The sequence below is a fragment of the Mobula birostris genome, chromosome 22 (assembly GCF_030028105.1).
Source record: "Mobula birostris isolate sMobBir1 chromosome 22, sMobBir1.hap1, whole genome shotgun sequence".
Taxonomy (NCBI): Eukaryota; Metazoa; Chordata; class Chondrichthyes; order Myliobatiformes; family Myliobatidae; genus Mobula; species Mobula birostris.
Genome location: NC_092391.1, coordinates 51,333,248 through 51,360,236, shown reverse-complemented (window position 1 = coordinate 51,360,236; position 26,989 = coordinate 51,333,248). Strand labels below are relative to the sequence as shown.

General features: G+C 45.8%; 1 protein-coding gene across 6 annotated transcripts in view; it reads right to left on the bottom strand.

The window, feature by feature from the left end:
- Positions 1-26,989, bottom strand: part of scarb1 (scavenger receptor class B, member 1) — a 72,513-nt gene that overhangs the window by 17,373 nt on the left and 28,151 nt on the right. For all 6 annotated transcript variants that reach the window (XM_072240723.1, XM_072240722.1, XM_072240728.1 and 3 more), the window contains exons 4-11: positions 20,554-20,695; positions 19,701-19,904; positions 18,499-18,594; positions 15,859-15,974; positions 9,737-9,903; positions 6,588-6,706; positions 1,521-1,594; positions 216-267 (exon numbers count right to left, since the gene is read on the bottom strand). In XM_072240723.1, coding sequence (XP_072096824.1) covers positions 216-267; positions 1,521-1,594; positions 6,588-6,706; positions 9,737-9,903; positions 15,859-15,974; positions 18,499-18,594; positions 19,701-19,904; positions 20,554-20,695 — 970 coding nt within the window. The remainder of the gene's footprint in view (positions 1-215; positions 268-1,520; positions 1,595-6,587; positions 6,707-9,736; positions 9,904-15,858; positions 15,975-18,498; positions 18,595-19,700; positions 19,905-20,553; positions 20,696-26,989) is intronic.

The window sequence follows — 26,989 nt, the reverse complement described above, 5'->3', positions numbered from 1 at the left end:
CCCTCGTTGCCTGCTTATGTAAAAGAACCGGGAGGAGAGAATTGGATGAGCTACTCTACCACCCTGGATGGAGACAGCGTGCCTCCTTCCCAGAGCCAGTGAGGGCCAATTACCTGCAGATTTAGTGTGAATGACTTCCATCCCCTGTCCCCATTTATAATGCTACAGTGAAGCCAGTGTAAGTGTATGTTTTAAACCAAAAGCTTTTGACTTACCTCTTCAAACCAAAGCAAAGGCAACAGCACAGGCCGAATATTCCCAGTCTCCCTTTGGAAAGAAAATGCACATTATGCAGATAAGGCTTCACAACTGGCTGCGTCCCCTGCAACAGTAGACTCCAGAGTTGGAAGAGAATAGAACTGGAAGGTATAGGCTATTCATTCCCCACCACCCCCCCCCCGCCCCCATACCTCTGCTATTCTATACCATGGCCAAACGTTGTGCCTCAATTGCTCTAACCTGTTCTCATGTGATTTCCTTAGTATTCAAAAACCTATCACCACCAGCTTGGGTAGAATACCGAGCGAACCGCTACAGCATTCTGTAGGTTCACCATACTGCTAGTACAGAGTTCTTCACTTCGGTTGGAATGGTTGACCCCTTATTATGAGAGCATGATCCCTGGTTCCAGGTGACCCAACAACACCTCTCCATCCATCTCCACCTGCCACCATCTAACAACTCCACTCTCGTTCCCCTCCCCTATCTGGTAATATGTGCCCATCTTTTTTCACCCACTCTCAGTGCACCAATCACCTCAGGCTATCTTACCACTACACTCTCTATATTCTGACCAACTCCCTCCCTCCCCTTTCAGTCCAATCACCTCAGGCTGTCCTACTACAACCATGTCTTTCTAGTCTGACCATCTCCCTTCTCCACTCAGTCCACCAATCACCTCGGGTTGCCTTACCACTACCACCCTCTATACCAGACACCTCTCTCTCCACTCTCAGTCCACCAGTCACCTCAGGCGGTTTACCACTACCCCTCTCCCTTAACTGACCATCTCCATCCTTCACTCAGACCAGATGCAGAGTTCTGACCACAAGTCTTGACAACTGATACTTCTCGACCACAGGGTTCCTCCAGCATTTTTACTCTATTGTATCTCCAAAGATATACCCTGGAAATCTCAAAAGAATCTTTTACATTTTTACTGTTGCCTTCCATCATCTGAACTTAAGAAAGTACAAGGCCAGACTCTTTCATCTGTTGCCAGGGGACAGTCCTCTCAAGCCCGAATTCAACCTGGAGAATTAACCCCTTTATCACAAGGCCAGGAGGCCAGAGTGGAAGTAAGCAGACTGTCAGCCAGCCCCAACAACGCATCCACTGCAAACTAAAGACCGCGCAAGGGGTGTGACTGAAGTGTGTGTCTCCCATTGCCCTAGGCACAAGCACATTACCACAACAGTTCAGGAAGTATAACAGTGTTCAGGAAGCCGTTGAAGATGTTCCCATGAACCGGCAAGTTCAGCCAGTTCACTAACTTCCTTTGAGATGACCATCATACTCACATTATGCCTGGCACTGCTTTCACAAATAGGTTCAGTTGCAATTTAATGGAGACATTCAAAGGGATTCCTGTTAACTGAAAGCAACAAGCAGAATTAATCTTAATCTGATGCAGTTTTATTCTGACAAAAAACAGTTCTCTAAAACTGAAAACATTAAGTACCAGAAACGCATATTTGAAACCATAACTATCCAGATATCATCATCACCCCAAACCCAATTGAACAGTGAGAAAAGGTTTTTCAGCTTCAGAATATGGTAAACATTTTCACATCACAGGTATAGAAGAAAAGCTTTCCTCACTGTCCACTACACCCCTTACTTGGTGTCATCCGCAAATTTGTGGATTTAGTTAACCATTTCATCCAGATCGTTGATATAGATGACAAGCAACGGACCCAGCGTCAGTCCCTGTGGCATTCCTCTAGTCACAGGCCTCCAGTCCGAGAGGCAGCCATCTACCACCACTCTCTGGCTTCTCCCACAAAGCCAATCTCTAATCCGATTTACTACCTCATCTTGAACGCCAAGCAAATGAACCTTCTTGATCAACCTCCCATGCAGGACCTTGTCAAATGCCTTGCTGAAGTCCATGTAGACAACATCCACTGCCTTGCCTTCATCAACTTTCCTGAAAACTTCCTCAAAAAACTCTAAGATTGGTAAGACACAACCTACCAAGCACAAAGTCATGCTGACTATCCTTAGTCAGTCCATGTTTATCCAAATTCTCATATCCAGTCCCTGAGAATACCTTCCAATAACTTTCACATGACTAATGTCAGCCAAATTTGTGACACTACAGTTGACAGTGACACACAGAGCAGGGGAAGTCTAGGTTAAGTGATAATGGTGGGGGATTCGTTAGTGAGAGAAATAAACAGGCATTTCTGTGGTCAAAATGGAGGTTCCAAGATGGCCCATTGCGTCCCTGGTGCCAAGATCAGGAAGGTTTCGGAGCATGTACAGAATATTCCAAACGGGCAGAGAGATCAGCCAAAGGTGATGGCACATCATTTAGAAAGAAAGAAGTGGATCTGCAGAGTGAAGTCAGTCAGAGGTTAAAAAAACTGGACCTCTAGGTCATGACTTTGGAATTATCTTTACACCATGTGCCAGTGAGGGTAAAAACAGGGAAAAGAACATTAAGAACTTAGATTCAGAATCGGGTTTAACATCACAAGCAATGTCGTGTTCATAGGTTTGTTCATTCTACCCCTTAATGGGTGGGCGGGTGGGTTTGGAGTCTATAGTTGCGTGGCAAGTGGGAGAGTGACCAGAATGTGAAGGATAAATCAGTGAGTCCAGTGGGCAGACACACCGGTCAGAGAGCGGGGGATGCTAATGGGCTCATCGGTGTTTACTTTAATATAAGGAGCTTCACCAGCAAGTCAGAGTTAGACAGTGGACCAGAACCAGCATCAAGTTTAATATCACTGACATATTGAACGTTGTGAAATGTGTTGTTCTGCGGCAACGCTACGTTGCAATACATAATGATAAAAAACTATAAATTACAATATGTATGCGTAAAAAAGAAAATCTAATTAAATTAGTGTAAAAAAAAAAAGAGGAAAATAGTGAGGTTCATTGTCTATTCAGAAATCTGATGGCGGAGGGGAAGAAGCTGTTCCTGAATCATTGAGTGCATGTCTTTAGGCTCCTGTACCTCCTCCCTGATGGTAGCAATGGCATGTCCTGAGTAATGGGGGCTGTTAATGAGGGAGGCAGCTTTTTTGAGGCATCACCTTTTAAGGTTGACCTGGACACTGGAAAGACTAGGGCCCACCACCGTGCAGCTGGCAGAGTTTAGAACTCACGGTAGATTCTTCCGATCCTGTGCAGTGACCCCTCCATACCAGGTGGTGATGCAACCAGTTACAATGCTCTCCATGGTACATCGGTAGAAATTTGAGAGTATCTTTGATGACATGCTAAATCTCCTCAAACTCCTAATTAAATATAGCCACTGTGTGCCTCCTTTGGGAACATCAATATGTTGGGCCCAGGATAGATCCTCAGAGATTTTGACACCCAGGAACTTGAAACTGCTCATTCTTTCCACTACTGATCCCTCAACGAGGACTGGAGTGTTCCCTCAACTTCCCCTTCATGATGACGGCAATCGATTCTTTGGTTTTACCGACATTGAGTACAAGGCTGTTGCTGTAACACCACTCAGCCAGCTGATCTCTCGCTCCTGGCCGCCGCCTATCTGAAATTCTGCCAACAATAGTTGATCGTCAGCAAATTTACAGATGATGCTTGAGCCGCACAGTCGCGGGTGCAGAGAGAGCAGTGCAGTGGGAAAAGCACACATCCCTGAGGTGTGCCAGTGGTCATGTTATTTCCAATCTGCAGAGACTGTGGTCTCCAGTGAGGAGGTCAAGGATCCAGTTGCAGAGGGAGGTACACAGGCCCAGCTTTTGGAGCTTGCTGATTATACCAAGGGTATTATGATATTGCTGCAACTATGGAAATGTAGTTGAGGGAAAGGCAGGACTGGCAGCTCAGTGTTTCACAGTATACAAGTTTCAGGCACGACAGAAGGTGTTACAAAGGAGAAGGGAGCAGAGAACATCACAGCAGTACGCAGAGAAGATATCCTGGACGGGACATCCGTCGACAGGCAGAACTTCACAACAGGAGGGACTTCCACTTTGCTAGTATTGTCCTGCATAATGACTTGGGTGAAAGATGAGTGGGTTAGTAAGTTTGCTGATAACACAGAGTTTTGGAGCTGTGGATAGTGTAGAAGACCAAAAGATATAGCAGATTACAGACCAGCTACAGATGTGGGCAGAGGGGAAAAAAAACAGATTGTGTTTAACCCAAGCAAGTGTGAGGTGTTGCACTTTGGGAGATCTAATTAAAGGGGATGACCCTCAACAGCATTGATCTGTGCAGGGATCTTGGGGTCCAAGTCATAGCTCCCTGAAAAGTGGCTACACAAGTAGACAAGCTGGTAAAGAACGAATAAGGTATGCTTGCCTTCATTAGTCGGGACATTAACCAGGAAGTCGTGTAGCGGCTGTATTAAACTTTGGTTAGACCACACCTGGAGTACTGTGTGCAGTTCTGGTTGTCCCATTACAGGAAAATTTGTGGAGTCTTTGGAAAGAGTGCAGAAGAGGTTCACCATGATGTTGCCTGGATTAAAGAGTATGAGCTACAAGGAGAGGCTGAACAAAGTTGGGCTGTTTTCTCTGAAGTGTCAGATGCTGAGGGGAGAACTGATTGAAGGATACAAGATTATGAAAGGAGGTCCCAGACTTTTAGGTGTACCCTGCACACCATAATGCCAGCTTTGAATTAGATTTGCCAACTTGCCCCACAGCCCCTTGGACTCAAAGCTTCTGGGCCAGTCGCCACGCGGCCCCGTGAAGAAGACCTCACTGAAGGTCATGGAAACCACATCTACTGCACTACTCTCATTGACATCTTTAGTTACCTCTTCAACAAAGATCAGTCAAATGGATTTGCAGCTTGAGTGGTGGTGACAAAGGCAAATGTGATGTTAGCATTCATTTCAAGACGACTAAAACTTAAAAGCAAGGATGTAATGTTGAGGCTCAATAAGGCACTGGAGGGGCCTCACTTGGACTACTGAGAGCAGTCTTGGGCCCCTTATCTAAGAAAGAATGTGCTAACATTTGAGAGGGTTCAAAAGAAGTTCATGGAAATGATTCCAGGATTGAAAGGCTTATCATATGAGGAGCATTTGATGGCTCTGGCCCTGTACTCACCAGAATACAGAATGAATGGGGATCTCATTGAAACCTAAAGAACATTGAAAGGTCTCAACAGAGTGGATGTGGAGAGAAAGTTTCCTATAGTGGGGAGTTTTAGACCAGAGGACACAGTCTCAAAATAGAGGGGCACCCTTTTAGAACGGAGATGAGGAGGAATTTCTTGAGCCAAAGGATGGCGAATCTGTGGAATTTGTAGCCACAGGCAACTGTGGAGGCAGTCATTAGATCTATTTAAGGATGAAGTTGATAGATTCTTGATTAATCAGGACATGGAAGGATATGGGGAGAAGGCAGGAGATTGGGACTGAGAGGGAAAATGGATCTGCCATGATGAAATGGTGGAGCCAACTCGATGGGCCAAATGGCTTAATTCTGCTCCTATATCTTCTAGACAGGCATAGATTATGTAGAGTATGTCTAACCCATTTGATAGATCTTCATTGAAGAGGCAACTAAAGATGTCAGTCAGAACAGTGCAGTAGATGTGGTTTACACGACCTTCAGTGAGGTCTTTGACAAGGAGCCACATGGCGACTGGCCCAAAAGCTTAACAGCCCAAGGGGTGCAGGTCAAGTTGGCAAATTTAATCCAAAACTGGCGGTGGAGACCTGTGACCACTGGAGTACCACAAGGACCCTTGCTGCTCATTACATACTGTATATTAAAGACAAAGATAAGAATTGAGGAGACGTGATCAGTAATTTGACGGATTGCATGAAAACTGGTCACTCAGTAGTGAGCAAGGTAGTCTTAAACTGCAGGACAAAACTGAAAATAAACAAGAGAAAATATGCAGATGCTGGAAATCCAAGCGGCACATACAAAATGTCAACGGGCCAGGCAGCATCTAGGGAAAAGAGTACAGTGGACATTTCGGGCCAGGACCCTTTGGCAGGGCAAAACTGATCAAGTTTTAAGATGGGTAGGCCAATGGTCAATGCAATATCATTTGATAAGTGAATTTTGGAGGAATAAAGATATCCTCCCGGAGTAGATCCTGCACAATCTACAAGTGTATCTTCGTGAGCAAAACCTTTGCTATCAGGGAGGCAATGGTTCAGGTTTTCAGATGGCTTGAGGAGCGTTTCCAGTATTTTCAGTTTTCGCTGCAGATTTTCAGTGTACATGGCTACGTACAACAATGGAAACATTTTCAATAAATTATTTTGTTTGATATTTCGATCATACTAATACACCAAGTTATAGTGCTTCAAAGAGGAAAGTTACATCTTGGCTGTGAAGTGTACGTAACACAACTTGTCGGCAAATAGAATTAAGTTAATTTTCCATCTGAATCATCATTGAATTAGATCTTACCGGGTGGATGTCAACGAACAGTGCATGGTCTTTCTCACTGGGGTGTAGCCCGTCCACAGCCTCCCACAGTGCAGGGTCGCCGTTGTAGAAGTGAGGATGCGAAATGAAGACTTGAGAATCTGAAAAACAAAATGAAAAGGCTCATTTAACCAGAGCAGAGCTACAAAATGCATCACCGACTACCACGTGCATATGATCAGTTAGGTTCCTCAAGGATGTTATAGCCAGGGTGGCGATGGGGACAAGCTCTCACTATCTATTAAATGCGCCGAACGGTGTGTGTCTCAAATACCCTCTGACAACCAAGTCCAGCTCCTGGCCTTCATGTGCAGCTTAGCGACTTACATTTCTATTGATCGGAGAAGGGTCAAAGGTGAGTTACTGTTGCCTTAAAACCAGTTGCTTTAAACAGGCTCATCAGCACACCTAGAGAGAAAAATGATCTCAAACCTCCACTCCACTCATGGGGGAGGCTTTGGGAGTAAACCCAGAGGGAAAAATCCGGAGCTGGAGTCTCTAAGGCAGTCCTACATTGAGTTCAATGCTGACTGGCATCTCCTGCAATGCTGCCGGTGTCAAACTGTATCGGTCTCCGCCGTTCCTTTGGGTTCATCGGCTATGTGGAGAGGGGGGACCTGCTACATGGACAACAGCTCGCTCTCCATATCGTACTGCCCTGGCCTGAGTACCTAGACAGCTAGGACACAACATCCATGCTCGAGCCTGACCAACGGAGGCCTCAGAGATGATCAGTTAAGGAGAGAAAAGGATATAAAGAGATATACAAATAAGGTGTGTATTTGGACCAAATCTATTGTGTACAGAAATTAATAAACCAGAACAAATTGGCTCCACTTGGAATTATTTTACAAGCAGAGTCAGTGGCAATAGTTTAAAGTACAATTATTAAAATGGTTGTCGTGATGTGTCGAAAACGGTAGTGCCTGTCGCTCTCACTTTCAGCTTCCACCGCTTGCTAGCAGTCCTGCGAAAAGGATGTGCAAGTCTCTCCCTGCTAGTACAAGCCTCTCCAGCAGCAAGCCTCACGTAGTGTCTCCCCGCGGGCGACACACGGAAACTGAACTCAGGCTGAACTACAGAGGACGGGGAGGAGGTCTGGCCCCTGCACTCATGGCACGCAGGCCCACCAGTGTGTGGACATGCCCTGGTGCTCATGAACCAGGTCCCCAGCATTGGGTAAATGGCCCCACTGCCTTGTGGGCAGCTTTGGGAGAGACGATGGCTACGGGAGTAAGACCCAGACAGCAAACCCGGAGTGGAGCCCCTAAGGTGGCTGGACGTCTTTGAACATCCTTCCAGCAGCTCCTGCAGCCAAGCTTGTGCCAAACGTATCCTTGGACTACACTGGTGAGGCCGAGAGGGGGATCTTGATGACTGGGCATCTCAGGATCTCCATACCTTCCACCCAGGGTGTGATGATGATCATTACCCATTGTCCTTCGAAACAGATGGACACCAACCACAACCACATTTATTAACAGTATGTATACATTACAAAACCTTGAGATTTGTCTTCTTACAGGCAGCCACAAAACCAAGAAACTCAATAGAACCCACCTTTAGAAAAAGACCATCAAACACCTGATGTGCAGAGAGGGAAAAAAACAAAACAAATAGCAAACTGAAGTTTCATGAAAGTGATTCTGCAGACACAAAGCCAAGCCTCACTGAGACCGATTCAGAGTAGGTCCTCTGGACCTTCAGTTCTACAACCAGGTTTCACCAATGCTACCCGAGCCCATTTTATTCATCTCCCATTCTCACGTCCCATTCTCAGACTCCTCCAATCCTCCATCCACCACAGCCAATTTTCAGAGACAATGTACCTATTAACCCATCTCTGTGACATGAAAGGAAATTGGAGACACAGGAATACTTGACAACTCACAGGAAGAATGGAGATACAAGAGATTCTACAGGTACTTTTTTATATCTCAATCAAATCTGCCCTTATTCTCTCACACTCCAGAGAATGAAGTCCCAACTTATTCCACCTTTTGTTATAAACATCTTTGCAAGTTTCCCCTGCACTCTTGCAAGGAGTTGGAGAAGAAAATTACAGAGGGATGCAACAACTTTGCAGGATGCAGGCAGGTTAGGCGCAGGACACAGGACCAAATGGGGGTGGTATAGATGTTGGTGTAGCTGCCTTTCAATTCCAAGGATCTGGGTTCACTCCTGATTTCTAGTGCAGTCTATGTGGAGTTTGCACCTTCTCCCTGTGCAACACACACAAAAAATGTTGGAAGAACTCAGCAGATCAGGCAGCGTCTGTGGAGGGGAATAAAATATGGAATGAAGGGTCTCAGCCCAAAACATCAACTGTTTACTTCTCTCCACAAATAAGACCATAAGACATCAGAACAGAATTTGCCTTTCTTACCACCATTTCAGCTTGCAACTTAGCCTTTAGGGAATCTTATATGAGGACCCCCAAGTCCCTTTTGCGCTTCTGATTTCTGAATTTGCTCCTGTTTAGAAAACAGTCAACACCTTCACTTCTAACAAAGTGCATGACCATATAACTGTCCTACACTGGATTCCCTCTGACACTTCTTTGCTCATTCTCCTAATATTGCCCTTCTGCAGACTCCTTGCCCCTCCACCTATCTCACTAGGTCAGACGCTGCCCGACCTGCTGAGCTCCTCCAGCATCGTGCGTGCGTTGCACAGGGAGAACGTGCAAACTCCACATAGACAGCACCAGAGGTCAGGAGTGATATCAGATCCTTGGAACTGAAAGGAAGCAGCCCCAACACCATGCCACCCCCATTTGGGCCTGGGCCCTGCACCCCTCTGTAATTTTCTTCTCCAACCACTTCAAAGTATAGAGAAAACTTACAAGGGTGTTACTCATCCTTTCTCTACAAGCTAGGACTTTATTCTGTGGAGAGTAAGAAAATAAGGGTAGATTTGATAGCGATATATTCAAAATTATGAGGTGTATAGATAGGGTAAATGTAAGCTGGCTTTCTCCCCTCAGGTTAGGTGAGAGTAGAACTAGAGGTCATAGGTTTAGGGTGAAAGGTGAAATATTTAAGGGGGATTTGAGGGGGAGCTTCGCAAGCCCGTTTCCATGATGTACTGCTCTTTGGCCTTGATGAAAGCCTAGACACCAAGGTACTCACTGTGCCTGCATGTGCTGACATTCAAAACCCCAGACTCCCTGCACGGGCAGAAGCCTTGGTTGGGGGGGTACACCGTTCCGTTGGCAAACATGGTCTTTGGGGCGATGTAGCGGAAAGATGGGATATCAAATGTCCAACCGGATTTCTGATACACTAGTTCCAGTGTTCTGTTCATTTAAAAAAAAGGCATATTAATGATGTTGTTGTGAAATCTATCCATAATATTCTCTGGCCTTAACAGTCACATATTTACAGGTACAGGGCACAACGTTTCAACAGTAAACCTGACTGTCTTCCTCAGGTACAAGTCAGTCAAATGATGTCCCCCTGATATACCCTCTCGAGAGAGCAGGGCATGGGGACTGCTGAACACCACCCATCATGCTCATGTAGGCCAAGGTTTGATGAGGCCAACATCCTTGGCAAGGAAGAGAATGCTTGCAAGAGAAAGATTAGGGAATCACTACAGATGGAGCATGCAGAGGATCTAAATGTAGGTTCTAAGAGTATAGAGATAGCTCTAATCTGGGACCAAACATTCCTAAAGAGAGTTTGGCCTTTAAAATAAAAACAATCAGAACAAGACCAATTCAAACTAGCCAATCAGGGATAGGCAATTCAGATCCAGCCAATCAGGATCGAACATTAATCCCCATTCATGCCCTGCTAACTCTAGAGGGTATATAAAGGAGTGTCCCTGGAGGGACGTCCTTTGACTAACTTGTGCCTGAGGAAGACAGTTGGGTTTACTGTGAAACATTGCAGTCAGTATCTGGAAGTATGTGACTGTGAAGGATAAAGAATAGTATGGATAGATTTGATGACCAGTCACAAAGCTTCCATAGTCAGTTGCTGCAAAATGTCTTTATGCAAATCAGAGTAAACAGTCTTCTCACAGTAGATACATCCAAACTCTCAACACAATCAAGAAGATATTCTTTAGCGTTTTCACCAGATTAGGGTAGTCTAAAATTCTGGGGCACAGTTTTGGGGTGAGAAGACTATGAAAGGACCTGAGGAACAACTTTTTTTTACCCACACAGAGGGTATGAGTATACAGAACAGGCTTCCAAAGGAAGTGTTTGAAACAGGGATAATAGTGTCTAGGATAGATACATTGAGGGATGGGACTTAGAGGGATAAGGAACAAATGTAAAAGGTCGACTTCTTTGTAACATCTGTGAAAGAGTTTAAACCATCTTTAATGTCTCTTTTTTCCCCTTTTCAAGGTGGCTAGTCCTGTTGGAGTCTGATCTACAACTACGGTTCTTCAGGGTGGTGGGTTCCCACTCTCAGGGCTGGCGTTAGTGATATCTCCGGGAATAGTCAGGAAGACGTTTGCCCTGTGGTCGACCTGATTCCGCGCTAGTGTCACCGACTGAAGTATTGCAGGAGATTGGAAATCTAGACAGAGGGATATGGCTATCAGAGGCCCCTGCACTTGGGCGATTGCTCGATGGTGAGAGACTTTGCTGCCAATTCGCGAGTCGGGTGGGGGAAGAGAGAAACAGAAAGCAACGCTGCAGACTAACATCGAAACAGCAAGCTGTTTGCTGTGGCAGGAGCAATACCCCCCCCCCCCCATTATGTGCCTGTGTCATGTTGAAGAGTTGGGATGGACACTAGATCATGGTCTCTCTGGGGTTCTGCTATTGCCTGCATGGTGGGTAGTGAGGGGCTAATGCTTTTGCCGAGGTAGGTGCTTGTGTGGGGGAGAGGGATTCTAACATCTTTCTGTTATTCACTCTTTGGGGTTATTCTGTTTCAAGGATGTCTGCAAAGAGTAAGAATTCCAGGCTGGATATTGTATACATTCTCTGATATTAAACAGAAGCATTGAATTGGAATTGGCATTGTGGGCAGCATGGACACTGTGGGCCAAAAGGCCTGTATCCCTATTGTAATTGTTCTCTGGCACTATAAGAGATGTTTGGACAGGTCAGGTCACATCTGCAATATTGTCTAATTCTGGTCACCACACGGCAGGGAGGACGTGGCAGTAAGATTGTGGAACAGATTAGTATAGATGTTGCCTGCATTGGAAGGCTGTACAAGGAGAGTTTGAACAAGCTGGGTGGATTTGGCCTCAGTGGGATGCTAAGGGATGACCTTACTGAGGTTTATAAGATTGAGGAACAAACAAGTAGATGGTCAGTCTCTTCCTGAGGGTCGGAGGTCTAAAATCAGAGGGCTTAAGGTGAGAGGGGTGAAATAAAAGGGAGATCTGATGGTTGTTATTCCACATAGGAGGTAGTGGATATCTCAGAACAAAACAAAAATGATGGTTGAACATCAGAATTTTGGGCCAGTACTTGGGTAGGAAAGGTATAGAGCAAAGCTTTTTTATGCCATGGACCAATACCATTAAGCAAGAGGTCCATGGATCCTAGGTTGGGAACCCCTGCATGGATATGGATTTAATGCAGGCAAACGGGTATGTGTAGATAGGCATGGGGTTATTGGGCTGAAGGACCCATTTACACAGAGTACAGCTTACAGACTGATTATCCCATGCAAATATCACAAACCAGTGCCACTGATTTGTCCCATATACATGGTCTGATCTGATCATACACTCCCCTCAGAGAGTGAGTTCCAGGTGCCCCTGCAACCTAAAAGCACACAGGAGAAATTTCTGAATCGTTTGCTACTTGAAACTACCGACAGGCTGAAATGCATAACAGGACCTGCTTCCACCAGATGGCAAAGAGGTGGCAGGTGTCGGGAAGGGTGTGGTCATGCACTTTGGCTGAAGGAATAAACTCCCAGGCTATTTTCTAAACGGGGAGAAAATTCAAACATCCTTAGTGCAAAGGGACCTGGGAGTCCTCGTGCAGGAATCCCCAAAAGTTAACTTGCAGATCGAGTCAGTGATGAGGAAGGCAAATGCATTCATTTCCAGAAGACTAGAATACAAGAGCAAGGATGTAATGCTGAGGCTTTAGAAGGTACAGGTGAGGCCTCACTTGGAGTATTGAGAGCAGTTTTGGGCCCCTTATCTAAGAACGGATGTGCTGACATCGGAGAGGGTTCAGGTGACGTTCACAAGAATGCTTGCAGGAATGAAAGGGTTATTGCATGAGGAGCATTTGACGGTTCTGGGCCCGTACTCACTAGAGTTTAGGGGGGAAGGGGAAGACAGCGTCTAGGATCCGAGGCACAGCCTCAGAATAAAGGAACGTCCATTTAGAACAGAGATGAGGAGGGTTTTCTTAGGCCAGAGGGTGGCGAACCTGGGGAATTTGTTGCCATAGGCATCTGGAGACCAGGTCTATTGGGTGCATTTAAGCTGGAGGTTGATAGGTTCTTGATTAGTCAGGGCATGGAGATGGGGGGAGAGAAACTGCAGGCAGAAGGCAGGAGAATGGGGTTGAGAGGGAAATGGATCAGCCATGATGAAATGATGGAGCAGACAACAGGCCGAGTTTTTCCTCTCTATCTTATGGGATAGAACAACAAGGTGGGAAACAGGACTGAGTTTCATGGTTTTCTTCTTCCAATTTCCAGGATACAAGTGTTTTCCTCAACCTGCAGCCACAGTCCTGGATTTACATGGATCCACCAGCCACAGAGGACTGGCGAGTTGCTGACGTACACTGTTCAAGGAGGGAAGAAAGGATAATCCTGCAAACTATAGACCAGTGAGTCTCGTATCAGCCGTCGGGAAGTTAATGGAGATAATGGTTAGGGACAGGATTTGAGCATTTGGAAAACCGTAGCCCATCTATTTATTTATTTGAGGTGGAGTGTGGAGTAGGCCTTCCTGGCCCTTCGAGCCACACCACCACACAACTCACCAAGTTAATCCTAGCCTAATCACAGGACAGTTTACAATGATCAAATAATCCACTTTGGGCTGTGGGAGGAAACCAGAGCACCCAGAGGAAACCCATGTAGTCACGGGAGAACAGAAACTCCTTACAGACAGTGGTGGGAAATGAACCCAGGGTACCAGTACTGTAAAGGCGGGAGGAGAAGATGGCGGCCCCCCTGCACGTGCGCAGCCCTCCGGTGAAAAATGATATCGTATCTGTTAAATAGGGGCCGTGGACAATTCTGATTTGATGGAGAATGGACGTGAAAGCACAGAGGAACATCTGGAGAAATTTCTGAAATGCCCATTCACTGCTGTCGTTACTGTGTGGTCCGGAATCTTTCGGAGGGTAGGCCTCAAAATCCCCGGCCCTGCCTGCTTTTGGCGACCGAGAAGGAGGTTGAATCGTTCGGACAGAGATGGCGCTCAGTACTCGGTGTCAGAGAGCTGATCGGAGCTCGAAGTTTTCGGATGACTCAGAGTTGGATTGTGGTCGGCATGGCAGGGGGAGTTTTTCTTCCTTCTTCCATCTGCGTGAGGTGTGGGACATTTCAGAAACTTTGAACTTTACTGTGCTCATGGACTTCTTCATCAAGTTATGGTACTGTTGCACTGTTGTAACAATATGTTATAATTATGTGGTTTTGTCAGTTTTTTCAGTCTTGGTTTGTCCTGTGTTTTGTGATATCACACTGGAGGAAATAATGTATCATTTCTTAATGCATGCATTACTAAATGACAATAAAAGAGGACTGCGTGTCTTCATAATCTAATCAGTATGCTACTGTGTCTCCCAATTAGGGAAAGCCAGCAGGGTTCTGAGTGAAGCAAGTCATGTTTTTATTAACTTGATTGTTTTTCCCTGGCTCAAGGCGATCAATAAATGTGGATGTTGTCTATATGGATTTAGTAAGGTGCGTGACAAGATGAATGTTATTCAGAACTGGCTTGCCCATTAAGGCAGAGGGTAGTGATCGATGGGACTCATTCTGGCTGGAGGTCTGTATCTAGTCATGTTCTACAGGGATCCCCCCAATAAAAATGCAAGTGGATGGGTTAGTAGAGTCACAGGCTGCTAGTGTTTTGAATAGTGCAGGACAGTGCCAGGTTACAGGTCAGTCACTAATATGGGCAAGGAGATGGACAGTGAAACTTAACCCAGCCAAATGGGAGCTGTTGCAAATTAGGAGATCAAATGTAAAGGGAAAGCCAAGAATATTAAGTGTTGATGTATAGAGAGATGTTGGGCTGCAGCTGGCTGTACAGGGTGATGGGGTGAAGGTGCCGTATGGTATGCTTGCTTTTATTAGTCAGGGTATTGTGTTTAAGTGTTGGCGCATGGCCAAATGGTTAAGGCGTTCGTCTAGTGATTTGAAAGTCGCTAGTTCGAGCCTTGGCTGAGGCAGCGCGTTGTGTCCTTGAGCAAGGCACTTAACCACACATTGCTCTACAACAACACCAGTGCCAAGCTGTATCAGCCCTAGTGCCCTTCCCTTGGACAACATCGGTGGCGTGGAGAGGTGAGACTTGCAGCATGGGCAACTGCCGGTCTTCCATACAACCTTGCCCAGGCCTGCACCCTGGAAACCTTCCAAGGATTTCATATTCTCATGAGACTATCGGATGCCTATATAAAAAAATAATTGTGTTTAAGTCAGTAAGTTATGTCGCAGCTTTATAACATTCTAGTTAGGCCACATCTGGAGTACTGCATACAGTTCTGGTCACCTCATTATAGGATGTTGAGGCTTTGGAGAGGGTGCAGAAAAGGTTCACCAGGATGCTGCCTGGTTCAGAGGGCGTATGCCACGAGGAGAGGTTGAACGAGCTTGGGCTGTTTTCTCTGGAGCAGGGGAGGCGGAGAGGTGAGCTGACAAAGGTTTATAGGATTATGAGGGGTGTAGGTAAGAGCAGGAGGCAGCATCTTCCACCTCCCCCCCCCAGAGGATGTGCATTTAAAGTGAGAGGGGATAAATTTAAGGAGATGTATGGAGCAAGTTTTTTTTCAAAACAGTGGTGGGTGTCTGGAATGCGCTGGCATAGGCAGTGGTACTTGCAAATACAATAGAGGCATTCAAGAGGCTCTTGGCATGAACGTGCAGAGAATGGATGAATATGGACATTATGCAGGCAGAAGGGATTGGTTCAGTTAGGCGCTTAATTAGTACAATAGCTCGTGGGCTGAAGGCTTGTTCCTGTGCTATGTCCTATCTGACCAGCAATGTGCTGCGCCCTACAGGTAGGCCAGAGACAACATACTTCACAGCAGCAAAGGTATGATTATGATCAGTTGTGCTCAGTCTCCTACCTACAAGATTCTGGGCTGTAAAAGGTTAATGAATCTGATGGAGCTATGAACGGAGGCCACATTTCACCTGCTGTTCCATTAATCATGTTGCACTGTTCAGTGTGCCAGTAGTTTACCTGGATCGAGAGGGAAAGAGTCTGCATTTAGTAAAACACTTCCTGGTTTTGTACTGCACTTAATACCCATCAGCTCCTCACTACGACCTACCTAGCCAAACTAGACTGGGGGGGGGGGGGGGGAATGCTGAGCAGGAACAAGACATGGGATAAAGTAGTTTGCCAGCAAGAGCAAGTTTAGTAATCTGGACAGTAAAGGGAAGGAAAGGAATACCCAGTTAAACAGCATCAACTTCAACGCTCGGGGTATACAGGTTAGAGGATGAACTCAAGAGCATGGATTGGCTCTGAGGGCTGGGGATGTTGAAGCTGTAACAAACACAGCTGCGAAAAGCAGGGCAGGCAGCTCAGTGTTTCAGCATAGACACCACAGACATGGCAGGGCTTCAGTGTAGTGAGGGAACACATATCAGCAGTACTTAGAGATGACATTCCTGGGGGATTGTCCAGAGTGGTCAAATTGGGAGGGGGGGGGAATGTATTTGAAAAAAATAAATAAATTGCTAATGGAACTGTACTATAGTCAGTGGAAATCTGTGGTGGTGTATAGAAAATTGTTCATGGTTGTAAAAATTATACAGTTGCTTTGGTAGGAATTTGCAAGTCCCCAGTATTAACTGGGCCAACCAGAGTGTAGTCAAATCAAGTTTGTCATTTAACTACATACATGTATACGGAAATGAGTCAACGTTTCTTTGAATCGGGGGGGAAAGCACATAACACATGATAACTTATGAAAGTATGGATAAAAGCTACAGATGAATTACACAAAAGTGCATTATATTAAATGTTGTAGGGTACGGAACAGGTTAACCAGCGACACTTTGAATACGATGTGGCAGGGAGTTCAGAAGCCTAACGGCCTGGGGAAAGAAACTGTTTCCCATCCTGACCGTTCTTGTTTTTCTACATCGGCGTCTCTGCCTGATGGTAGAGTCTCAAAGAGAATGGATGGGCAGTTGCTGATAAATGTCCCCGATGGGTGGTAGGGAGACCCCCCATGACCCCCTAAGCTGTTCTCACGGTCCTTTGTAGTAAGGGACTGGATGGGAGGAATTTATGAAATGCATCCAGGAATGTTTCCCGAGTCAATCTCAAGGGCCTATCTCAGGAAAGTGCAAAACTAAAGCTCCTCTTAGCAGAAGCAGGGCAAGTAACTTTGGCTCCAGTTCTATTAGTTTGAAGATAGCCATGGGAAAGGATGGACACACATTAGACCACCGTGCAGGTGCTTCAGCCCATGATGTTATGATGACATTTAACCTAAATTCAATATAACCCTTCACTCCTACATAATCCTCCATTTTTCTGTCATTCATGTGCCAATCTAAGTTTCTTAAATGTCACTAATGTATCTGCCTCTACCACAGTCCCTGGCAGGTAATTCCACACACCTACTCCCAATGTAAAGAACTTGCCTCTGACAACCCCTCTGCACTTTCCTCTGGTTACCTTAAAATTATGCTCCCTTGTATTAGCCATTTCCACCCTGGGGAAGAGATCTGGCTATCCATTGTCTCAAATTATTTTGTACACCTCCCAGTTACCTCTCATCTTTCTTCATTCCAAAGAGAAGCCTTAGCTCGCTCAACCTGTCTTCGTAAGACATGTTCTCTAATTCAGGCAGCATCCTGGTAAATCTTCTCTGCACCCTCTCTAAACCTTCCAAATGAGGCAACCAGAACTGAACACAATACTACAAATGTGGGGGAATCAGACTCAAACTCAATCCCCTGACTAATGAAGGCCATCACACAGTACACCTTAATTTGCACAGCAACTTTGAGGGATCTATAGACGTGTACCCCAAAATCCCTCTGTTCCTCCACACTAAGAATCATGCCATTAATCCCGTATTCTCCCTTCAAATTTGACCTTCCAGAATGGATCACTTTAGCAGGTTGAACTCCATCTGCCACTTCTCAGTCCAGCTCCACATCCTGTCAATGTCTTGTTGTAACCTACAACAACCCTCTATACACTATCTGCAAGTCCACCAACCCTTATGTCATCTGCAAACTTTCAAATTATATATTTTAAAAAATCAACAGCAGGGGTCCCAAAGCAAACCCGAGCAGAACACCCCTGCTCACTGACCTCTGGGCAGAATACGAACCAACTACTACCACCCTCTGGCCATCCGGATATTTGTGTTCCACTCAGATAACAAATCATTCAGGCTAAATGGGTTGCTGGACTCCAAAAGTGAGAAAGCAGATCTTGGAATTCAACCCAAGAGGATGTAACGCAAAATAAAATATAAAATTTCCCCATCACAATGACGTGAGATAATGGATTGATGAGCTGTCTACTCTCCTGCACTATAATACGTCTGATCTGATCTGCCAAACTCCTATTCCCCAGCTCTTTCACAAAATCCTGACATTTATCTCCTCTTCCAGTCACATCTAAATGGTAAAAGAGGGGCACTGGTATTACTTTCCATTTGAATAAAAAGTTTGAAAGAAAACTGGCCAATGACACAGCAAGAATACTCTTGTTAGAGTATCCATCATTTACAAACCTCTTTTAAACCATTCCAGTTATCCACCATGTGAACTTTGCTGATATTATCAACTCCTGTATAAACTGTGAACAACCCTGAATCTGAGTTGTTCATCTGTAAAGAAATGAGAAAATTGACATTACGTTTTCATGCCAAGATGAAGGTCTACAGTTCAATTATTTTAGATTCTTAAAGTTACAAAAATAATTAACAATATATAGAGAAAAGCTGTCTGTCTGGTCCATCCAGCACATCACACCTGGCAATTTCTGCCGGATCTAGTTAAGCACCGATCTAACAGGATAGAGTTAGCCTCCTGGAGGACCAGCGTGTCATCAGTGGGCAAAGCCATGGGAGATGGAGGAGATTTTGAGTGAACATTCATCTCCATTTACTGAAGAAATGGCAAATGGAATTTAACTTGGACAAGTGTAAGATGATGCATTTTGAGAAGTTAAACCAGGGGAGGACATGCGTGGTCAATGACACGCACCGTGAGGATTGTCGTTCTGCTTGGTCTCTGTTCTACAAGCACATAGTTCCCTTAAAGTGACACCACAGGTAGACAGTAAGATGGCAGTGTATCAGTCCAAACAATGGTGTCCTTTACGTGTTTCTTATGAATGTCAGACACTGCTCAATATTAAGAACACAAAAAAAAATGCAGGTCTACCATGCTCACAAATTGCTGGATTGCGATGGAGTTTCACGGTATGGGCTTGTTAGGTACCATGTCGTCACCTGCTACAGCCACCCATGCAAAGGAGACGTCATGCATAGCCCAAATGGTGCAAATTGTTTTGGACATTTTTTTCTTGTGATCGCAAGACCCTGTTGTACGTTGATAACATAGAACACTGCATGTCCAATTTATTGGTTCATTGCAAAGACTGATGGCGGGGAAGCTGAATGACCTCAGTTGTTTCACGGACCAGCAACTCGCGCTGTGCGGTCGCCCATAGCAACTGCCCGGGGGAGGAGATACCAGAGGGGTGACAGGCTCGGTGGATGACAAGCTGGATTGCCTCTGGTGCAGGTTGATGGGAGTAGGCAGTTTAAATGGTTCGGCACAAACTAGATGGGCCAAAGGGCCTATTTCTGTGCTGTACTTTTCTATGACTATGTGAGGGAAAGCCATTTTTGACTAATCTCTCTGAATTGTTCTAAGTGACAGATTCGACCACAGGCACCGTTTAATTGTCTGGATTAAATATACAAACCTCAGCAAACAACCCAAACTTTCCTTTAAATAGGAGCATGCCTGGAAACATTCGATTAAGAAAATCAATGAATGAATCATCATATCCCCACATTATCTCCTTCACAGTCTTCTTAATAAATGGAGTCTCTTTAAAGGCTTTCAGGGCTGTGCTGAACACAACTTTCAAAGGATAGGGCAAGTCTTCAACCATTAAAGCTGCACCCTGAAATTAAATAGAAATATTTCAACTGTGTATATTTAAAATACTTTATGCATTGTATTCAAACCATTCATTCCTGACTTTTTCTTCTACGATAAATGCCTCCTGATCCTGAACACAAGTGAGTACTGGTCCTCAGTGAAACACCTGTAAAACTGATGAACTAGACAGGTGTAGGGGCACAAATGACATCCCAGAAATATTCGCAAGTTAGGACTGGAAAAAAGGAGCTTTGGAAAATTACTCAGGGGAGAGGTCACATACAAATTACTAGATCTGCAGGATGAGAAGTCCCCAGGTTCTAACAAACACCCTCTTCCTCGCCAAGCCTCTCATTTCTCACCTTAAGCCTCTTCGCCTGGTCTTAGATATCTCTGTTTTAAGAAAGTTTCTTACCAGCAATGAGAATCCGTAACTTATTACAATGTGGAGAGTTTGAAGGAGAGGGCTGTTAGAAACCACTCAATGCAAACACAAGGAAGGAGGAAAACAGACAGAATAGCTAAACAAATTATTCGACTACGATTCCCAACAAAAGCCTACTAGAACACACTCTGTTATAAAATACAAGCTACACCATCATAACCTCATGACATTTGCAGCCTTGCTCCTCATTCCAGACATAGAATAATAGCGTGAAGTTCATACCTACCAAGGCAATCACGTTGGGGAAAACCAGCTCATCGCTTTCGTTTCCAGCTGACCCTTCAGGGTAGAAATAGTATCGTCGATATTCACGGTACGAGACCGTGTAATTGTTGTGAAAGGTTATGTTACTTTTCTGTCGGTATTCTCTGTAAAGCAAGACTAAAAATTAATACTGACACCAATTATAACAAAGCAACTTGTAACAAAAGGTAAAATGCTAATTAAATGTGCAATTTCATAAACACATGCATGGGTGAAGGACATAGTGGCAAGACCAGCCATGATCATCCACTTCCTTGAGGTAGTTACTCTCCTTCTCTTGATGGTGACCAGGAGAAGAGCTGGGCAGAGTTCCAGAAGTTGGACACAGAGACAAAGGAATGGCAACATCTATGGCAAGATGATAGATGTCCCATTGTGCACAATGTGCTTCCACGATACTAGTTGGGAGCTGCCCACTGACTAATGGACAGCCCTGCAGCAGTATATTCAGAGGACGATGGCCAACTTCATTAATAACTTTTGACATCCAGGGTTTCTTGAACTTGCTGTCCATTCCAAACACACTTTCGGGAATGCACTGGCCCTGAGCTTTCACTATTTCACTTCTGAAGGACTCCTGTGTGTCAAGTGTAGACTTGCCTGCAAGTTGCTATTCCCAATCTACTTTTACCATGTCCAGGAAGCACAAGACTCTTCTTCACTCCGCTAAAACCTGCAGGTCACTCTTGAGAAAGGTTTAACGCCGACTTAGGCTCCTCCCAGATCAGGGTCATGTGAAGCCCTGGTGATGGTGTGAAGGGGTAGGTAAACAGGGGTATAGACAGAGAACAATCATTAATTAATGATCAATCACCTTGTGGGCGCCTTAGCTTACTGTTTTGGACAGTCAAAAAGAAGCTTTACCCTGCACCGGTGACGTACTAGTCATTGTTCTCTAAAGATAGGCAAAGGCTCAAATAAGGAACTATCTGATCTTGCAGAAGCAGTTCAAGGTGTAGCTAAATATGGGAAGTATAGTGTAGGGGCTAGAATGTTCTGGAGAAAAGGGGAAGAGTCCGAATGAGGAACTGATGGACTAGCTTTGACTTGAAATAATTATAACTAACTGACCAATGATTATTTTACATCTAATTGTATCTTAGCATGTGATTGAAATGATTCTAATATTATCTCAACTTGTAATGGTAAGATTTCCCGCTACCTGATCAATGTTATAAATTGTGGAGAATTGTGTAATTCAGGGGCAGTGTCTGGACTGGCTTTTTTGGGAGATCAGTCTGTAACTTCTCCCATAGCATGCTATGACTGAAGAATAAAGGTTTGAAAAAGAATTACGTGTGTTAGTGTTTTTGTGGTACTTTGTCTTTGCATCGGTTGGTCCAGTATGACAATTTGGCGAGCCACAGCCAGGAGTCCAAAAACGAGGGTCTCGTGAGACAGTGTCAGCGGCCGACTCGGTGGCGGTGACCTGAGACAGGTGGGCCCACAAGGTAAGATTTACCTTGACCTCTCTCATTAATTGCCCACCTTGACGATCCCCTCATCTGGCGGGTAATCCTCTGACGGACTCCTTCCGAAACCTGAGTTGAGGATCGTCCAAGTATCACAGTTAAAAGAGGGGTTACAGTCCCCGACGAAGTATTGTGAGTATTAAAGCCTGCCGGTGCTAACAAATTGGGCAGCGGATCATTGGTAGTGATCTATTACATTTTCTTTGAGTGTGTTACAGCAAATTGGTCAGCAGGTTAGTGGCAGTAACCTATTACATTTTGGAGCTGGTAACCATTCTAACTGGCATGGGGGGGCCGGGGCGTGTAGCGCAGTAAATTGACCAGCACAGGGCAGAGCAGACATTTGGCCAAACACGGGAAGTGGCTCTCCCGTGCAATCTATCCAAATGCTGTAAATACATTTTGGGGTATACTTGTGACAATTTGCCTGTCTCAGCATCCTGCCTTAGACCGGTTGTTAAGAGGGGAAATCCCCCAAGCGAAGGTCAGGACCCTGAAGTGGGAGTGAGAAAAGGAGGCGGCTGACCCACCCGATTAGAAAGCATGGGGCAAACATTAGATAATTCTGTAAATAACACGCCATTGTTTAAACTTTGTAAGGATGACCCAGAGAGAGAGAATGATTACCGAAGGCTATCAGCATGCCTAAATAAGAAATTGGGCAGTGAAATTTGGCCTCTGGGTGGCACCTGGGATTTAGATAGATGTCTAAAGGCAGAAGCAGCAATTTGGAAGCGCAACACCAGATGAAAATGGAAGGTTTTAAAGTCCAATTGGAGAAAAACAGCCAAGGAATTAAATCACAGATCTAAGCAAAGTAGTTGGGAGCATAACGCACGTCGCAGAGGGATTAGTGTTAAGTGACAATGAAGGAAATTCGAAACCGTGGGAAATATTAAATGGACTGTGTGAGGATCACGATAAGAATAAGGAAAAACAGGATAGGGAAAAAAGGGATAGGTGAGCTAAGGATAGACGGAAGGATGATGATGAAGCCGGGAAAAGTAAAATTGAGATACCTCTTGACCTGTCTGGACTGCCCATGCTCTTTAATGATAATGAGACTAAGGAGGAGGAGGAGGTATGGCACATTCCCGTTGCCCGCAGTCGACCCCAACCCACAGCACCACCACCCCCACATAACGTTACTGCTGCCCAACCCCAGGCAGCTCCGAATTCACCGTCCCCAAGCCCAATAGCCTCCCGAACCAGGGGAGAACTTTGGTGACGGGGAAGTAATAGGCGCCAGGCTAGGAGGCGACGAAACCTTTTGGTGGGAGATGGCCCACTGATAGACCCTGAGACGGATACCGGTTATGACTCGAGTACTGAAAATGATGATTCTGAAGACTCGAGACCTAGAGGGAGAGGGATCCCGGGGTAATTTCCCAACAGGACCGTTCCCAATCCTAGGGTAGGACAGCCGAACCAGGCGGCTACTATGCAGGTTTATGCTCCTTGGAAGCCCCAAGAAATGTGTATGATCATGAATCAGGCCCCGAACAGGAAAAATGATCTCGAGGGATTTATTGATCATATGGTTGGTACAGCCCAAATGTTTCAGGTGACTCCCCAGGATCTTTTTAGCTTGTGCTGCATGGCCGTTACGACCAGTGACCAGGAGAAATGGAAAGAAGCTATAGGGGATCATGCCAATTGGGAGTCCTTTTCCACCGCAACCCCGCCCGCAGAACAGGTGGATAAGATAACGAAGGCGCTAAAGAAGGCTTTGCAGCGCCCCGTAGACATCGCTAAGGTCCTTGAGCGCCGCCCAAAGGCGGGAGAAGACGGTTGTGATTTTTGGGAACGCTTCTGCTCCCTTTATGCAACCTACACTGGAGATGCCGCCTATAATGCCGGCAATACTTCTCCCCAGTTTAATTCGATGATATTGCAGTGCCTCCCCGAGGATGTGTCCAAGGCTATTAGAACGGATACGGACTGGCCCAATAGGAATAAGCAGGTCATGAAGAGGGCAGTTGAGCATTTTTGGAGTCATGGCAGGGATTCCAAGCCAACCAGAGTAAAGCATGAAATTGTGCAGCCTATACATCCGGTGGTCCCTAATCCCGCTATGATTTTAAGCAACATTCCACCGGACTCCCAAGTTTTTACTATAGTCGATCTGCAGCATGTGTGTTGGTTTCGCAATACCCCTTGCTCCCGAGTCACAGTACCTTTTTACACTTACCTTTCAAGACCAGCAGTACCCTTGGACTGGGTTACCCTCAAGGACTTGTGCACTCCCCCACCATTTTCTCGCAGATATTGCATAGGCAGCTTAGAGATTTACAGTTTCCCGGGGGCTCTACGGTAAAACAGTACGTAGGCGACCTCCTACTGGCACGCCCATCAGAAACCTCAAACGTGGAGGACACCAATACGCTTCTGAATGCTCTGCATTCATGGGGTTACGTGATCCCGCCCCAAAAAGTGAACAGAGCCCAACAGCAAGTGAGATTTCTAGGAACCCTTTTGAGTGCAACCAAAAGGCAGCTCACCCCAGAAAGGGTAACCCCAATCCTTGTGATGCTCCTGCCATCTGCACCGAAAGCCATGTGTGCTTTCCTTGGGCTGGTAAACTTTTGCAGGCAGTGGATTCCCAATGTTGCTCTGTATACAAAACATTTGAGCCCTCTGGCTTCCAGTTCGCTTACGGGGCCCCTGGAGCTAACTGAGCAACAGAGAGAGGCTTTTGAGGAATTGAAGAAATCGCTCTCGAGGGCACCTGCCCTCGGCCGCCCAATCTGTGACCGTCCGTTCCAGCTTTTTGTGAATGTTTTGGATGGCTGCACCACTGCAGTGCTCACTCAGACTCATGGGGATAGACACAGGCCTGTTGCCTATTATTCCACTAAATTAGACCCCGTAGCGCAGGGATTACCCCCTGTTCGCAGATGCTCCTGGCCATTTACTCCCTAGTTATGGCTGCTTCCAACATCACCCTCCAACAGCCAGTTACAGCGTATTCGTCCCACACCATTGTAGCACTGCTGACCACCCACCAAACCCAACATCTGACTCAGGCCAGACTAAACTGTTATGAAATAGCATTACTTAATAACCCACTCCTCACCTTTGCATACTGTGATATCTTCAACCTTGCTACATTTTTAGAGGCGGCACCTGTTGAGTTGACTGAGCCTCCTCATGACTGTCTGCTACGGAACCACTTCCTGACCTCCTCCGGGACCCCCATCCAGAATGCCATGTGTGTAAGGAACCTCCTTCAGGCCATACTCCTCCCCGAAAAATTATCCATTATTAAATGTTCAGCTCATCTAAAAGATGAATCTGCAGTGACTAAAGGAAATAACAGGGCCGATTTGGCTGCCAAGCAGGCTGCGCAGGAGGCGACCACTATAGTCTTAACTGCAGAACAATTGGCCTTCACCCTGACTAAAACACCACGAGCGCCGGGCACTCCAGACAGGGCTACAGTTCAAAAACTCCAGGGGGATGCCCTGATTCAGAAAAACAACTCTGGAAGACACACGGGTGTACGCATTCGGTGTCCACAGGCCTCTGGCATACCCCAGTTGGCCAAGTTTGCATTCCTAATGCATTGCTGCCTATGTTGCTCGATTGCTTGCATACGGACGCCCACCTCGGCAAGGGGGGAATGAGTGATATTTTACTCCGCACATGGTGGCACCCCAGGCTGGAGGAAGCTGCTGCAGCAAAAGTACAAGCCTGTTTGATTTGCCAAAAGACAAACGCGGGAAAGGGAGCAAAGTGTGCCCCAGGGAAAATCCCCTTTGCCAGCAAGTGGCCCTTTTGAATGTATTCAACTTGATTTTATCGAACTACCATGCGACCCCATGGGACGCTGACATGCAGCCTCCCACCCAAATTGATCTAAATGTCATGGGGGCCGAATTGCAGAAGTACTTTCCCCAACTAATATTCCCTCTGAAGTTTCTTCACTCCCAGGTACAGAATACCCGAAAGGAGCCTGGAGGTCAGGGAACGGAGTGGCCGGAGTTGAAAATTGGAGATTCGGTATTGATCAGGGATTGGGAGCGTCCCAAGCTTGTATCCCAGTGGGAAGGGCCATTCCAGATACTACTGCAAACCCCAACGGCCGTTAAGGTTCAAGGGCACAGCCGCTGGATCCACCTAAGTGATTGCAAACGATGGGCTTCGCAGGTGAACCAAAGACTATCACTGGACTTTTCACTACCATAACTACCTCCGCGGTATTAAGCCTGGAGGACAATTTAGTTTATAAGACTCATATGCGTCCGCATGGTAACCGTACTGCATGTTATCCTTTGGTAAAATCTGTCAAAGCATTGTTTGTTGCTAACCTGTCAGGGCTAATTTGGGTGGAACATGACCTAATAGTGGAGGATAGATCGGGGCAGGATGTAAGGGGATAAGAGGAAAGTTTAAAAGGGGGGCTATGGGAAGGTGCCTCAAGAGAGTGGATGGTGAGACCACTGGCGAGGGCATTGGGGATTATCCCTCCTGTTTTGCAGGGGAAGGAGAGGGATGCATCTTTGCCAGGGTTCCCAGGGAGATACCTTGCCTGAAGAAACATTGTCCGGACTGCCGATGTAGGATAGACAAGGGAATATTCTCTTGCGAAAAATGCATGCCCCTCTTTAAGGGAATTCAGTATGTATGTGGATATTGCAATGGGACTCGTGTCGGCAGGTTCAGAGACTTTTGAATAATCCTCCCTGTATCCACAGGAGCACTTGTGGTATGATAAAATAGTGAGTTACAAAAATACTTGCTACAGGGCCAGGAGAGGACATGTGTTATTGTTTAATGACACTTACAGCTACCACCACTCTGTCTAACCTCCTTGCAGTAGGAACGATTGGACCACTTTCTGTTCCCTGCCCTCAGGTTGCCCACGTTCAATGGCGACTGAGAGCTCAAGCCGTGGGTAAGGAATTCTGGACTGGTTGGAGAAAT